The 16,720-nt window shown below is 48.9% G+C and overlaps 1 protein-coding gene across 8 annotated transcripts in view; it reads left to right on the forward strand.

Annotated features, from left to right (window-relative positions):
- Positions 1-16,720, forward strand: part of SGSM2 (small G protein signaling modulator 2) — an 83,517-nt gene that overhangs the window by 35,989 nt on the left and 30,808 nt on the right. For 4 of the 8 annotated variants that reach the window (XM_079955446.1, XM_079955443.1, XM_079955441.1 and 1 more), the window contains exons 3-8: positions 7,367-7,529; positions 8,928-8,999; positions 9,825-9,989; positions 12,242-12,309; positions 13,214-13,359; positions 15,013-15,147. In XM_079955446.1, the coding sequence (XP_079811572.1) occupies positions 7,367-7,529; positions 8,928-8,999; positions 9,825-9,989; positions 12,242-12,309; positions 13,214-13,359; positions 15,013-15,147 (749 nt within the window). The remainder of the gene's footprint in view (positions 1-7,366; positions 7,530-8,927; positions 9,000-9,824; positions 9,990-12,241; positions 12,310-13,213; positions 13,360-15,012; positions 15,148-16,720) is intronic. The other 4 variants (XM_079955445.1, XM_079955448.1, XM_079955442.1 and 1 more) reach the window with 3 other exon arrangements.

Below are 16,720 nucleotides of genomic sequence, written 5' to 3' on the forward strand. Positions count from 1 at the left end.
GCTATTATCTCAGGATGGAAGGTGCCAAAAGGGCCATGTTTCAAAGGCAGGGGAAGCTCTGTTCAGAGAGTCAAGATCTAGGAACTCCTGGATTCAGGGCTCTGGGAAGGCGGCGATGACATGCTTTTCAGAAATATTCTTGCATTGAAACAGAATCATGCCGTAGGCCAGCTCTGGGCTGTCGTAGTTGAAATGATTTCCTGAAGCAATAAGGGAGAAGCAAGCATGATTGCGGCAGGAAAAGTCCAATTAAGTCTTCTTTGCTGCATAATTGTCACCTGGAGTTAAATTATAGAGGAAGAACCCTCCTGACTGAGTCTAGGTTTTTATTACTTTGCTTCACTTTTCTGTTTTGATGCATGTGGTGCTATCTCAGCCGACGGGCAGCTTCTCAGCTGACGTACGATTTCATTAGTTCCCTCTCCCGTCTCCGCGGGTGTTGTGCTGACTCTAGGCTGATTCCACGGCCACTCGCTTTCCTTAATGTTCGGCATTAGTTAGGCTGGGATAGCAGGATAGTCCTGCTGAGACCAGGGATGTAATATACTCCCAGACACCCTTCCTTTTCTTGCCCCTTAATCAAGTCAGCCGGCTGAGGATCCAGGATTGATCTCCAGTGTTAAACTGCCGGCTTTACATTTACCAGCTTTTCCTTAAGAGCAGAGCCCTGCCAGGGCAGCCCAGTGGCCCATCTAGTCCAGCATCTTACAGTAGCCAACCAGATGCTTCAATGGGAAGCCCACAAGCAAAGCAGCACTCTGTCTCCCTGCAATTCCCAGCAAGTGATATTCAGAAACATTAGTGCCACCAATGGCACTAACAGGATGGAGATGACAGAACAGGATGGAGATGACAGAAAAATGGAGTCTTCTGCAGAAGGGCATGGACAGTGAATAAGGAGTATTGGCCAGTGAGTAAACAAGGACTCTCATTGTTGTGAACAAGGACACTGTTGTTTTTTTACCTCCAGAGTTCTCCAAGTATCACAGACTGGTTGGACGCAGAGAAATGGTGGGAGGCAGGAGGTGGGGAACGTCCCATGGGATGAAGACACAGGGCCAGGGGATTGGTGGGTAGGATGGTGTTCAGCGGTCAGAGGGAGAAGCCTGGGAGGAGGAGGTGACAGAAGCAGGAGAGGCAACAGGGTTTAGTGAGCAGGAAGAGGCTGGGGCAGAGAGCAGTTCAGACTCAGAGGCAGAAGAAGAGGGAGGCCCAAAGAGATGAGTCCAGCTGGTGAACAGGCATGGGTGTCTCCCTCTCCCACTGTAAGAAGCACCTCACTCTCCTGGTCTCCCAGAACCAGGAGAGGCATGAAGCGGGCAGAGGAGAAGTTAGCTTCATGCAGGCACAGTCTCAGATTGCTTGGGGGAAACCCTGGAGAGGAGGGGACTTAGGCAGCTGTGGGGAGGTGGGGGACCTTCAGTCTCAGCAACTATTTCAAGGGGGCAAGACCTGCCGGAGATGAGTTGCTGTGCTCCTGTGCAGATCCTGTTTTTACTAATTGAGAGTGAATCCCAACCCTACTTGGAGATGCCAGGGATTGGACCCTGCTTTGCGTTGGTGACAGCGTGCGCCTCCAGACTGTCAGGTGCTTTCCAGGAGGGATCCAAGCCCATACTGGAGCTTGGTTATTTCAAAGGGCTACAGTGCAACAGACGTGCCTTGAAAACACCCACCCATCAAAATATATGTTTTGCAGTTTGGAAAGTGACAGTGAAAGGCACAGAGAAGTGTGGGGTGAACGACTGACCAACGGGAAAATGTGCAAACACCCTGAAGCAAATCAGGATGGATGCTGAGCAAGTAGGTCCTCTGTAGGGTCCCAGGGACCTTCCTCTGTGGATCCAGCCCTTCCGACAGTTCTAATCTACTGAGCTGACAAGCTGCCTTTCCCGCTTTCACCCCAATTTTAATTTTGTTGGAGCTGATAGTCTTCTGTGCCCCCACCTCATGATGGAAGCCAAAGACAGCAATCGTGCCTAGGCTGTGTGTGGGAAGCCCGGAAGGTGAAAAAGCCATATATCCTGTCTCTCCCGCCCACACAGGCACTGGCTGCAATCTGGAGCCTGCCTTGCAGACACAGAAGCCATCTCCAGGCAGGGTATGTGTGTGTGTGTCCCTGAAATGGAATTAACATGCATGCAGATTGGCTGTTCCCTGGCAGCAAATGAAGGTGTTTTAAGGGTGCTCAGACAGGGGCGGGCTCGGTTGAGAGCTTATGGCGACATAAGACTGGGCCAGCAGTACGGACAGGGGAGAGTTTTGATTCAGCGCACCTGGAAAAGTAAACCCACCGAAAACACAGTTCCTGAAGCAATTGCCATGATGTTAGATGTCACGTTTTCCCAACATGGGAGAACGACGTGTTGTCTGGGCTTGCAAAGCACCGTACAGGCCCCTGACAACCCGCTGATCAGGTGACTGCAAACCTCCTTTGGCTCAGCTGAAGATTTGCCTGCCCCTCACCCGATGTCATAAACGAGAGGGAGAGAGGAAGAGAAGAAAAAGGGGGAGGGAATTGGCTCCAGCAGAGCCTGTGGGACAGATCTTGCAAATAATTCCAAGTACAGAACACAAATGTTCCGAGTGTTTGTTCTCTTTTGGCGGCCACTAAAGGTACCTTTTTCACGGGCTGCAATAGTGGATAAGAATTGCAACAAGATTTATGTTCCTTCCAGTATTGCAATACTAGCCTTTTGGCCACCAATGTAGAGTCCACTTAACTTTGCCCCTCTGTCAAGGCCCAGATCATTGGGATGTTACTGTGTATATAGCATGGCATCATGGACTGGCTAGAGGCAGAGAAGTGGTGAGTGACACGAGCTGGGGGACCCCAAAGGGAAGAAGGCTCAGAGCCAGGGGATTGGTGGCGGGACGACGATCAGTGGTCAGAGGGAGAAGAGGGAGCAGACTGCGAGGGAGAAGTATCAGCAGTAGGAGAGGTGACAGGGTTTAGGATCATAGAATTTAAGAGTTGGGAGGGACCACGAGGGTCATCTATTCCGCCCTCCTGCAATGCAGGTAACTTTTTGCTCGAACCCACAACCCTGAGATTAAGAGTCTCTTGCTTTCATGAGCAGGAAGAGGCTATGTCAGAGAGCAGTCCAGAATCAGAGGCAGAAGCGGAGAGGGTGAGGTCAAGAGGCAGAGATGAGGCAGGCTGCAACAGGAGCCAGGAGCTCTCCTCCTGCTGCTGTGACCAGCTCCCTTTCCCTCTGGTCTCCCAGACCCTGCAGAGGTATGAAGAGGGCAGAGCAAAGAGAGACAAGACAACGGAGCCTCAGATTGCTTGGGAAGGAACTGGGTAGGAGGAGCCTTAGAGAGCAGTGGGAAGGCGGGGATTTTCACTCCTCGTGACTGCCTCATTGGGACAGTTCCCTGCTGAGAAGAGTTGCTGTGATCACTAGGCCCACGCTGTTTTCTTTCTTTGAATAAAGAGTTAACTTCACTCAGTGTTTTATTGCTGACCTATGCATGATTCCGGCTTCTGACACATGAGTATCTGACCGCTTTAGGGATTTTCCAAGGCGGTGACTTTCATCTAGAAAGGTGCCACTCTAGGGAATGGCCAGATCGTATGTTTTAGTGCCACCCCAGGCATACCACAGTGCCAGTAGGTGTCCAGGGATGCCACATGCTTTAAAGGTGTTGTGTGTATGCAGCCTGAATCTCTGGGAGTAAATTTGGACAGTAATGTCGGCACCAGGAGGGCCTCACTCGGGGAAGCATTCCATGATTTGGGGTGGGTGGAGGTCACCACCGAAAAGACCCTCCTCCCATCTAACCCAGTTAGCTCCATATGGTTAAGACTGGGGAGCTGTGACTGGCAGGGTAAGAAAAGCAGGAAGTTCTCCCCACTGGTGTAAGGACCTCTCTAGACTTTTTTTGGGGGGGCATGTGTATTCAGTAACATGTCATTGATGCTATAATGGTCGCTTAGTGGTGGATCTCTACTGGATTTATACTGCCCTGTCTGCACGTCATTCCTGTGAGTCTTCCCCATTATTGTCACCTGGAGGGGCGCTCTTCCTAGAATCATAGAATTGTTGGAAGGGAACCCGAGGGTCATCTAGTCCAACCCGCCGCAGCGCAGAGAATCGCAGCTTAAAGCACACATAACAGATGGCCATCCAGCCTCTGCTTAAAAACCTCCAAAGGAAGGAGAGCCCGCAGCAAAAGTGGGACAGAACACAAAACTCCGGAACGTTTTGTGGTATGAAAAGTTACCGGATTTCAGCAGGAAGCTTCAGGGCACGTTCCAATTAGATACGATGCAGGGTGCAAAACCTTTTAAAGTGCAAACAGGAGGGAAAGTGGCGTTATAACCAACCCCAATACAACCATGAGCACAAATTTTCACGAACACAGAATGAAAACAGAGCCTGCGGAGTCATGCTTCATTTTCTCAGAGCCTTTGGTGCTTATTGATGGAGCTGTGTAAGTCACAGAAAGATTCCCCCCCCCCCAAAAAAAGACGCAGAGTTTCCTCTCCCTCACTCGCCTTACATGTTTGAATGAAATGTGTGATTTTTCTCCAGCCATGCCTGGGTGTGAATGCAAAGGCTTGGTATTTTTCCACTGCCGTGCTACGAATGTTCCGAGTTTGGGTCTGAGATGTTCAGCCTTTTTTTCCTTTAAAAAAAAAGCAAAATGAAGCCTATCTTCCCAATGGATAATGCTTTTCTCCCCCACCCTCCTCCCTTTCCCCCCCAAAAAAGGCTGCAAAATGCGAGTTTCTTTCCCCAGAGGTTGCTCTCAGTAATTGACACAGGCAAAGGCAAGCACTTGTGGTCAGATCAATCTGGAAAAGAGGCAATCCGCTTTATGCTATCATTTTCTTTGGGAGGGCTGTGGGGGATGGAGGAGCGACCAGGGAGGGGGGCGGAGGATTCTGTCTCTGAGATGTCCGTGCTCCCTGCCTCTTTCTTCCCTTTCTGAATTTAATCACTGATCAACTGGGGTTGATCATGGATGAAACATTCCATGGGTGTTAAGCGCCAAGATTGCGATGCGGCTCAGTCCACTTGGTAACTACAGAATTCAATACGTGGGCATCTTCTGAAGCGGCAGGAGAACTCATCGTGAAGGGTGGGGGTGTGTGTGGAAAAGCTAAATTCAGCCTCCAGTAATTTTGCAAGCACGTTTCGGACTTCTTTATCGGTGCCTCAGAGTTGTTAAACACTTCTTGCTTCCGGGTGATCAAAAGCAGTGCTGGGGTCCTTCAGGAATCTCAATCCGTATCGCCTGGTCTGCCGCGGGAGCCCTTTATGTTTGTTGCTCCAGGAAGGGATTTTGGGCAGACCCACAAGGAAATAGGGAGGGGGTATCGCTGTGTGTTAAACCACAGAACCTAGGACTTGCCGATCAGAAGGTCGGCGGTTCGAATCCCCGCGACGGGGTGAGGTCCCGTTGCTCGGTCCCTGCTCCTGCCAACCTAGCATTTCGAAAGCGCGTCAAAGTGCAAGTAGATAAATAGGTACTACTCCAGAGGGAAGGTAAACGGTGTTTCCGTGCGCTGCTCTGGTTTGCCAGAAGCGGCTTAGTCATGCTGGCCACATGACCCGGAAGCTGTACACTTGGCTCCCTCGGCCAATAAAGCGAGATGAGCGCTGCAGCCCCAGAGTCAGTCACGACTGGACCTCATGGTCAGGGGTCCCTTTACCTTTACCTTTTATGCTTTGGAATGGGCACACTGGAAATTTACGTGGGCTATAAACAGATGCGTTTGAATCCCTAATCTCTCGTTGCCATGGGAGCCTTCTGCCCCGCTCGGATCTGGTCTGGCCTGGCAGCTTCAGATAGGGGGAAAAAGGAGGAAATGGAAGGGACAGGGCTCTGTCTTCTCACTGAGAACCAGGCGCTGCCTTCATAGGTGGGATCAGTTCATGCACCTGCCCAGGTGAGCCATACATGTGGGCACACAGCAGGCCAGCTGGGCAAGAGGGTCCTGCTCATGCTGCCTCATCTTTAAAAGCTTGGTGGGAGGGGCATGTCCACTATTGGGACGTCTTCTGTTTGGTTGTGAACCTCTTCCGTTGATCGTGTGCCTTGGAATCTCGACTTCTGGACTTTGCTGAGCCTGTCCTGCTCTTAGCCAGAATGAAGAGCTCTTCCTTGCTTGCAAGCAACAGCAGTGTTTGAAATGAGCCTGGCGCTTGGCGCATTTTGCACCTGGCTATTGTCCACGTGAAGATGCCTGGGTGCCAGGATGTCCCAGCCTGACACCTCCACCATCTGGAGGTGCATGCCTGGGGAATCCTTGGATCTGGACTGTTTTCACACACTAATACCCTCTCCCTTAGAATTCTATCTCTTTTTTGTCTGCACAATGGGCATGAATTTCTGGACCCAAAATGCTTTTTCTGTGCAGCCTGAGCAGCAGCAATCACCATTAAGAAAAAGAGGTCAGAATAGGCCAATGTCTCTGGATCAAGTGACTTTTCTTCTTTTAAGTTGCCAAGGTTCTTGACCTAGCTTTAGGTTGCCACTTGAACTAGCCGGATGTTTAATAGAGAATCAATCATAGTCAGTCCATCATTTGAAAAAATAAGACTTGAGAGCTGTCTTGCCCCAAAATGGCAACTAGATATTCTGTTTTGACAACTTTAACCTTGGTCTGTGGGTTAAACCACAGAGCCTAGGACTTGCCGATCAGAAGGCCGGCGGTTCGAATCTCCGCGATGGGGTGAGCTCCTGTTGCTCGGTCCCGGCTCCTGCCAACCTAGCAGTTTGAAAGCACGTCAAAGTGCAAGTAGATAAATAGGTACCGCTCTGGCGGGAAGGTAAACGGCGTTTCCGTGCGCTGCTCTGGTTCGCCAGAAGCGGCTTAGTCATGCTGGCCACATGACCCGGAAGCTCCCTCTGCCAATAAAGCGAGATGAGAGCCGCAACCCCATTGTTGTCCGCGACTAGACCTAATGGTCAGGGGTCCCTTTACCTTTACCTTTAAGGAGCTATTTGGCACCTAGCTTATACATCTGAGTTTCTAACACTGAACCACAGCCACTGTCATTGTGTTTTGCGACAGGAGCCTGATGGTAGTCTGAGGTAGTTCTTCATTTGTATGCCCAGCTCATCCCAGGTCATAGCTTAGGATGGAATGCAGTTAAGCAATTGGCTCCTCCTCCTGAAGCTCCATCTTGTAGCCTTGTAGTCTTCGCCATCCAGGCTCTTATTTTATACCTGGCTATGGTTGATGGACCACTGAGTCCATCCACCCTGAGCTTCCGGGGACACCCACACCAGAACTACACCGTCCTTTTGCTCCTATTGTTAAACAGGAGCCTGTGTTTGCTCTGAGACCACAGAACTCTGCAGCGGAGTGGGGTTTGCTCCTTGACACTCTTGCCTTCTTCTCTCCTCCCAGGGGTGGTGGAAGCTTGCCTTCTGCACATGCTCAAGAGACGGGCAGCCGGCTTCCTGCGGACCGACAAGATCGCCGCCCTCTTCACCAAGGTCGGCAAGACGTACGACGTTGCCAGCGACGTGTGCAGGAAAGCCCAGGAGCTGCTGCAGCAGGTAGAAGGCAGGTGAGGGTTAAGGTCCGCCTCCGAAGGGAGTCCGCAGCTCAGTGACGAAACCTTGTTTTGCAGAGTTTGCCCGCCCGTCCCCCAGCCCAGTCCCGGAGATAGATCTGCAGTGTTTTCAGCTGAAAGACTGGAGCGTGTTGATTTCTGCACACTGCAAAGGGCTGGCATTGGGGGGCATAGCTGTCAACTTTCAGATTTGAAAATAAGGGACCAGCAGCCTCGAAAATAAGGGATCAGCAGCCTCACTTGTCCCGGGGACAGTTTACGGGATATCTAACAATCCGGGAAAGCAGCGGGAAACGGCGCTGGAATAAGGGAATTTCCCGCAAAAAAAGGGAAGGTTGACAGCTATGTTGTGGGGCGGTATCCTTGCGCAGCGGCCAAGGACCCCAGCACTCTCATGCCCCCCCCCCCCGGCCTTGATGCCAATTTGCAGGAGCACATTTTAACAGACTGGCTCTAGGCACGCATTGCAAGGCTAAGAGAGACCTTACTTGCACTCTTAAGAGGTCATCTCAGACAGGTTTTTCGGGTCCTTTTATTCCTTGCCCTGTTTAAATATTTGCTTCAGCTGTGCTGCCACATTTTGAACAAGTTTATATTTAAATAGCCCATGTGGTGATGTGAAAAGGTTCCACAATGGCTATGCAGCAGATATTAAATCAGTGCTGAAAGGGGAGGGGGAGTGTTTATTTTAAAAACAAACAAACAAACATTTTATAACGTATATAAAATGGAGAGAACAACTCGTAACAGCAGACAGAAATCAAAAGGTGAAAAAAGAAAACTATAAAATAGGCACACAAAATGAGTACAGTCGCTCGGGTTTTAACACGGGGTTAAAATAACAAAATCCAAGTAAGGACTATCTGTATTATCAGATTATCAAGTATAGTTCCTGAATTGCTAAACTGGTGACAAGGATTGTCTTGAAAATGATGGTTGGGCATAAAAGAATGCCAAAGCATTTTAAAAAGTGTTCTAGTCCTTCCTAAAATCGCAAATTATGCATAATTTTCTCCATTATAGCTATATTCCGTACCATTAGTTTTCCAGTATCATCAATTTTGGACAACAATTGTTTATTTAGCAATATTTATCGTTTCTGTCAAAATCAGGCCATCCTTTGTTTTTGTGAATGCTCTAGGAGGCTACTCAAATTGGCAAGGTGTTATGGGGGGGGGGAGCCGATCTCTCTCGCACCCCTTCTCCTCTGAGACTTGTTCCGGTTTAACCCAGAATTCCCTGGGAACACACTGTTCTAGGTGCTGACTGTTTTGTCTGTGTTAGCCCAGACCCCAAAGGCATGACCCCCAAAAGTGCAAGTGTGCCCATGTGCACTCTCATACACAAACACCCACCCTCAAAAGAATCCATCCTTCTTTTTTCCCTTTTCAGGTCACCTTTAAGAAAGCTGGAGAATATAGTGAGGAGTTTCAGCTATCAGCCAGCGCCTCTTTCTCTCCTCAGGTTACTAGTTTATGTCAAGTGAGAATAAGGTGGGGTAGTCCAGCCTACAGCCTTCTGGATGTTTAGGACTACAACTCCCATCAGCCCCAGCTCCCAGGGACTGCTGGGAGTTGTAGTCCAGAGCATGCACCATATTGCCAAAGGCTGAGCTAGACAAATAAGGGTTTTTATTTTCTTTCCCCATAGTCCGGCAGATTGAAGGAGGGAGCAAAAATGTTTCTGATGGATTATTTTTCTCCTCCTCCTTGCCGCCCACCCCCCACATCCATCCTCTCCAGTTTAAATTAGTTTACTAATGTAAGTAAGGCTTGTTTTACTGCTAGCATGTTCTCCTATCAGCTGTTGCTTTGACACTCTTTCGAAAACAGACCAATTAGGCCTTCTGGTTTGGAAATGGTAGCTCCAGTCAACGCACGAGCACAGGGTGAACATAACAACATCACAAGTGTGGTTCAAACACCTGCCTAATGCTAGAACAGGGAGATATCCAATGGAGCCAAATGTCGGACAATTCAGGGCAGATCGAAGGAAGTTTATGGAGCGCATAAACTGTGGAACTCACTGCCACAGGAGGCGGGGATGGCCACCAGCTTGGAGGACTTCTGAAGGTGATTAGACGAAATCAGGGACAAGGCTGTCAATGGCTACCAGCCATTTATAGGTGCTCTTCCCCCAGAAGTGACCCCTTGAGGGAATGCAGGCCTTGCATTTGGGGCGGGCACAGAGTTGTCAGTCCCTCTCCAGACAAATTAAACCGTGTTTGCGATGAAGCTTTTAAACTCTCTCTTTTTTGAGAGTTTTTGGGCTTTCTTTATTTCTCTATAGCAGGAGAAGTCAGCCGGCTGGCCAGGAATCCCTCAAGAGGCAGGCGTCCACCACGAGCAAAGCCCCTGCCCTGACCCCACAAGCCGTCAAGCACATCTGGGTTCGCACCGCTCTGATCGAAAGGGTGCTGGACAAGATTGTGCAGTACGTGGTGGACAATTGCAGGTAAGGGACGTGCCGGAGCTTGGCTTTGTTTTGTTTTCCAAAAGGGAAGAGAGCCACGAGTGGCGCATGCCGTCGTTATAAAAAAGCTATCAATGGCTGGGGGGGGGGGGACCTTTTTCAGCCTGAGGGCTGCATTCCTTTCTGGGCAACGTTTCAGAGGCCATGTGTCACTAGTGGGCAGAGCAATGAATGGAGGCTGTCTCATCATTAGTAATAATTTTGATTTATTGCCCATCTTTTACCCTAAGACTCCAGAATGGACCATATTAATTTAAAAAGCAATGTTAAAAACAGTTAAAACAAATTAAAATCACAACTCGACTGAGTCCTTCTTTCTTTCTTTCTCTTTCTTTCTTTCTTTCCTTCCTTCCTTCCTTCCTTCCTTCCTTCCTTCTTTCTTTCTTTCTCATCTATCTAATCTGTATCTATCTATCTCTATCTATCCATCATCTGTCTGTTATATATCTATATCTATCTATCTATAATATCTATATATCTATAGCTATAGCTATAGATATAGCTATAGCTATAGCTATAGCTATAGCTATAGCTATCTATCTATCATCTATCTATCTATCTATCATCTATCTATCATCTATATCTATCATCTATCTATCTATCTATCTATCTATCTATCTATCATCTGTCTATCATCTATCTATCTATCTATCTATCATCTATCTATCTATCTATCTATCTATCTATCATCTGTCTATCATCTATCTATCTATCTATCTATCTATCTATCTATCTATCATCTATTTTATTTTCCTTTCTTCTGTTTCTTTTTTCCATTTTGCTTCTCTTCTCTTTGCTCCTGTTTCTTTTTAGATTAGATTTTTTTAAACACTTCTTTTATTCTGGCATTGGGCATAATCTTTGAGTATCAATAGCAGCACCCCTGGAACTAGAGACGATGCTTTCCTTCTCACTAGTCGACGCAGAGCAGCTGGCTTCCGTTGCGCCAGTTCCCTTTCCGTGTTACCAATATGCCTTAAAGAGAGGCTCCTGTGTGCTGTGCCCCCAAATCTGTACGAACAAATCCTGATGCTGCCTCTTTCATTTTTGTAAAAAAATTGCCTTATGGGCAGCAGCCAAGGCAGGCCACGGAGTTGCAAAGGCAGCCCACGGCTTCTTTTTTTTAAAACCAGGAAAATATTCCTGGGCGGTGGGAATGACATCAGCACTCTTAGGGAAAGAGTGAAGACTCCTGTTCCCTCTAGTGGTGAAATGCCACCATTCCTACCATAGAATCAGAGGGATGTAGAATTGTAGACAGAAGGGGGGACACGGGTGGCGCTGTGGGTTAAGCCACAGAGCCTAGGGCTTGCCGATCAGAAGGTCGGCGGTTCGAATCCCCGCAACGGGGTGAGCTCCCATTGCTCAGTCCCTGCTCCTGCCAACCTAGCAGTATGAAAGTACGTCAAAGTGCAAGTAGATAAATAGGTACCACTCCGGTGGGAAGGTAAACGGCGTTTCCGTGCGCTGCTCTGGTTCACCAGAAGCGGCTTAGTCATGCTGGTCACATGACCCGGAAGCTGTACGCCGGCTCCCTCATCACATAGAGCGAGATGAGCGCCGCAACCCCAGAGTCGGCCACGACTGGACCTAATGGTCAGGGGTCACTTTACCTTTTAGACGGAAGGGACCCTGAGGATCGTCAGGTCCAACCACCTGTGATTCAAGAATATGCAGGGATAGAGCCTGCAGCCTTGGCATTATCAGCACCCACGCTCTAAGCCCAGGCATAGGCAACCTCGGCCCGCCAGATATTTTGGGACTACAACTCCCATGATCCTTAGCTAACAGGCCCAGTGGTCAGGGATGATGGGAATTGTAGTCCCAAAACATCCAGAGGGCTGAGGTTGCCTATGCCTGCTCTAAGCAGCTGAGCTAAGAAGTATGAGGGCAAACTGAGGTTGGTGGAGCATACCTCCCATTCGCCGTAAGGCACCAGCCTCCACTCTGGCCTGGAGAACGGCTGCCAGTCTGAGCAGGCAACCCTAGGCTCAAGGAGCAAATGCTTTGCCAGGGTATATAAGGCAGGGGCCCCTGTGAAAGAAAGCCAGCCCTGCTTTTTTTGTTTCAGGCTTCGCTCCTTTCAAAACGTGGCCTGTGTTTAAATAATAATAACTGGAAGAGCCTCTCTCTCCTCCGCACGGCAAACTTCATTAACGCCCGTGCTCCTTTTTTTCATTGAAAGGTAAATGTTATTTTATCGCCGGTCGTTTTGTGTGGTTGCTCTCTTCCAGCAAATATTACGAGAGAGAAGCTCTGCTGGCAGATCCGGTCTGTGGGCCCATCTTGGCTTGCCTGCTGGGTGAGCATCTTTCAAATGTTATTTCTGTGTGCTTTGGAAGAGCGCTGTTTTGACAGTCCCCATGTGGTTCGCCAAAAAGGCGTTTGCACAGATGATGAACGTGAGTCAAGAAACGTGATGCTATTGCACCAAAGGAAGGAGCAAGGATTCGGGGAGAGGAAGGGAGAGGAGGTTTCGAGAAGCGATGGGCTCTATCTGAGGCACAGCTGAGCTTTTGGCATCAGCATCAACAATTTAAAAATCCCAATTTTCCTTTTCTGGTAAAAGAGGAGTGGGTTATATGTTCTATGTAGCTGGGTCTGGGGAACCTGTGACTCTCTAGACATCATTATTGGACTCCAACTCCCATCAGCCCCAGGCAACATGGCCAGTGGTTAGGGATGCTGGGAGTTGTAGTCCACAGCAGCTGAAGGGCACCACTATTAGCTGTCCCTGATATAAAGGCTGATAGGTATTTAAATCCTGTTTTGCCAAGGGTCAAGATGCTGGATTTGGCAGACATCCACAGGCAATTAGTTGTGTAATCTGAGGGCCACCACCGAGAAGCTCCTGCCACCCTGAAGAGTTTCCCTGAGCGAAAAGTAAAGATGTTGCTCTTCTGCCAGTGGAAATCAAGCAGTACCCAAATTTGAGATAACCTGGGAAACAATTTATTTGCCTGTTCCTTTAGACCAGGGATGAGGTCCTCCGGACGTCTTTGTACTCCAGATCCCACCAGCCAAAGCCAGTATGGCCCAGTAGTCAAGGATGATGGGTGTTGGGAGTCCCACAACATCTGGAGCCCCCATCACTGGCTTAGATCTCTTTAGCTGAGGAGAAGCTACTGGCTTTCTTCCACCCCTGAGAAGGCAAAAGGAGTTTCCCAATTCCATTCTCTCTCTCTCTCTCTCTGGTCTGTTCTCAGTTGGACCCTGTGCCCTGGAATACACCAAGCTGAAAACAGCCGACCACTTCTGGACAGACCCCTCGGCTGACGAACTGGTCCAACGGCATCGCATCCACGGAGCCCACGGCCGGCAAGACTCTCCGTCCAAACGGCCAGCGTTAGGAGTGGGTCCTTTTTTCTCCCTGATGTGGCAGCGCAGCCTTTTCCATCCCATGGCCCTTCAGATGTTTGGGGGCTATAGCTTCCATCAGGCCCAGCCAGATGATGGGAGCTGAAGTCCAGAATATCTGGAAGGGTGTGGCCAAAAATGGTTATAACCCATTTAGGCTGCATGCCCACTGTATGTTTAGGGCACTTTTGAAGCACAGCTCTACCCCACGAATCCTTGGAAGTGTAGTTTGTTAAGGGCTCTGGGAATTGGATTTCTGTGGGTACGGGGGGGGGGGCAGACTACGGTTCTCAGAATTATCTGGGGAGGGTGTGCTTGAAATGCAGTGTGGAAGCATTGGGAGGAATTCAACTTTGTGCTATGTTGAACGTGCTTTCCGTGCGAGCTTTTCAGCTTGCCAGACAGAACAACCTCCCCCTGTGCAGTGTTCTGGGGTTTCGCCTGAGTCCTCTTGAGCTGATTTTGGGGTGCAGGGGAGGCACAGAGGGAGGAGAGTGGGGTGGGGTGGGAGTGGGAAGCCCATTGCAAAAGCAAAGGTTCTTGTGCAGGGCTTCCACTGATGGGACTCCTTAGGGGGCACCCACCCCTCAGACTGGAAATACTATAGAATCATTGAATTGTAGAACTGGAAGGGACTCTGAGGAATGTGCAGCTGTTCCATATAGGGATCAACCTGCAATATATATATATATATTCATAGAACTAAAAGTGATCCAAGGGGCCGTCCAGTCCAATTCCTGCAGGAGGATTGTAGTGCATTCATTCATAGGCTGTGCTTCTATGCAACAAGGGATTCTCTCCCCCCACAACAAAATTCCCCCCTCTGCAAGTATTGGGCTTACTTGAAGGAAAGTCACTTTTTGCATGTATAGGGAAATTTTTTAATGTTCAGTGTTTTATTATGCTTTTATATTTGTTGGAAGCTGCCCAGAATTGCTGGTGTAACCAAATCAGATGGGTGGTATGCTATTCTCCTCCTCCTCCTCCTCCTCCTTCTTCTTCTTCTTCTTCTTCCAGAAGCATAAAACTGAACATTAAAATATAGCTGGACTTCTGAATACTCTTCCTTGGACAGTGAAGCCCATCAAAATCAGTAGGATTTCCTTCTGAGGAATTCAGATGGCGGCCTTGCTGCGAAATGCGGCGCTGTTCCTCTTTCAGAAATCTAATATGGGGCGAAGCTTTCCCCCACCCCAGAAAAGGGCACTTCTCTTTGGTGTCTTGTATCACCATTGCCCATTGAACCAGCATGACCACGGGGACAGGATCAGGCGATTGCTTGAGTCTCGTTCCTTGCTGTGCTCCCCCACCCCCCCCCCCAAAAAGTTGTGGCAGCAAATGCAGATCGATATGAGGAGATCGTGCCCTTCAAAACTCCATTTGGGTTAGGGCAGAGTTTCTCAAACTTGGGTCCTCGGCTGTTTTTGGACTACAGTTCCCATCATCCCTGCTAGCAAGGGATGATGGGAGTTGTAGTCCAAAAACCAACAGGAGACCCAAGCTTGGGAAACTCTGGGCCAAGGAATAACCACAACTTAACAATGAAAATATAATTAATGTGAGGCCGCCTATCTCAACAAAGCAGGTTATTCACAGTTGCCCATTGCAGCCAACGCAACGGTATCCTTACGTGTCCCCCCCCCCCCAGATACGGAAACGGCACTCCAGCGGAAGCATGTCGGAGGATCGCTTTGCTGCCTCGGCTAGGGATTACGTCGAGTCATTGCACCAGAATTCCCGGACGCACTTGCTGTATGGAAAGAACAACGTCCTGGTTCAGCCCGTAAGTGCTTGGATCGTGTGGCGTGGGGCAGAGGAGCACATCTGCCTGGGGTGACATTTCATATTGGTGTTAGAAAGAGGAAACCGTGCCAGGAATCCTGCTTCTGTTCCCAGCCCCCATACAGCAAGCCCCCATACAGATCCTGCCCCCCGACTTGCGTGAGCTAGAGGGGTATGGGGGCTTGTTCAGTAGGGCTAGGGTGATGTATCTCAGCTGCTTCTTCCTCCCCTAAGGTGGAGAGAAAGAAGCAGCTGAGATACATTCCATACTGTGATATACAGTGGAACCTTGGTTCTTGAACTTAATCCATTCCGGAAGTCCGTTCGACTCCCAAAACCATTCTAAAACCAAGGCGCAGTTTCCGATTGGCTGCAGGAGCTGCGTCGGACGTTTGGCTTCCGACAAACGTTCGAAAACTGCAACACTTACTTCCGGGTTTTCAGCATTTGGAAGCCAATTTGTTCATCAACTAAGCCATTCAAGAACCAGGATTCCATTGTATCAGCATATCACGTATTTAGCTACTGATATATCGCAATGCTGAAAACCAGATGTTACCCAGCCCTGCTGTACCTTTAAAGCAGTATCATACCCCTTTAAGCAGCTGGGCCTTCACCCAAATAACTCTCCATGGGAATCTCTGGGAATTGTAGCTCTGGGAGGGGAATAGGGGTCTCCTTGCAACTCTCAGCACCCTCAACAAACTACAGTTCCCAGGATTCTCTAGGGGCAGGCCATGAGTGTCCAGAGTGGTATGATACTGCTTTAAATGTGCAGTGCAGATGAACCCAAGTTTAAGTCACTTTTAGCCTGTCGCCTTGATAATCCCAACAATGTACTGAAGGAGAGAAAAGAGTCTGGTGAGGGGTATATATTAATTCACCTCGTTTGCCAATATCACGATCTCTCCAGAATCTTGGCTGTTAAGTGCATCATCACAAGCCAGCTGGGGACATGTGCCGCTTCACGTCAGAATTAAAAGATATGAAGTGGACACTGACAAGGGAATTCATTTAAAGACATGAGTCACAAACAGGACAGAGAGGGTTGGAAGCATTGCGATGAGTCACCAATTCATGCAAGTCAATGAAGGGAAGACCAGAATGTTGGCTTCATTTACATCTAGGTACCTGGGTCAAGGAGACCCCGGCTTTGACATCACATGTCTCCTATTTTTGGTCCCCTTTCCTCTCCCTCGCTCTCTGTCTCTTTGCTGTGCTCAGCAGGACATCTCGCAGCCTTACTGATCCTTCACAGCTGCCTAGAAGCTGGCTGTGCATTCGAAGTTGAGGACAAACAACAGAGAAATGTTATACCTCCCTCTCTCCTAACAATAGAATTGGTGGGACATCTACGGAAGCTGGATGTCGGGAGATTCAGGACTGATGAAATAAAGTCCTTCTTCGCACAGTCAGGGCATAGTTAAATTGCGGGACTCTCTCCCAGAGGAGGCAGTGATGACTAATGGCTTGGATGGCGTTAATAGAAGATTAAATCAATTCTTGGAGGAAAATGTTCTAGTGCTATGAGAGAGGGCGCAAAAGACTTTTCTCTGCTTGCTTTCTGATTTGCA

The sequence above is a fragment of the Podarcis cretensis genome, assembly GCF_951804945.1.
Source record: "Podarcis cretensis genome assembly, chromosome: 15".
Taxonomy (NCBI): domain Eukaryota; kingdom Metazoa; phylum Chordata; class Lepidosauria; order Squamata; family Lacertidae; genus Podarcis; species Podarcis cretensis.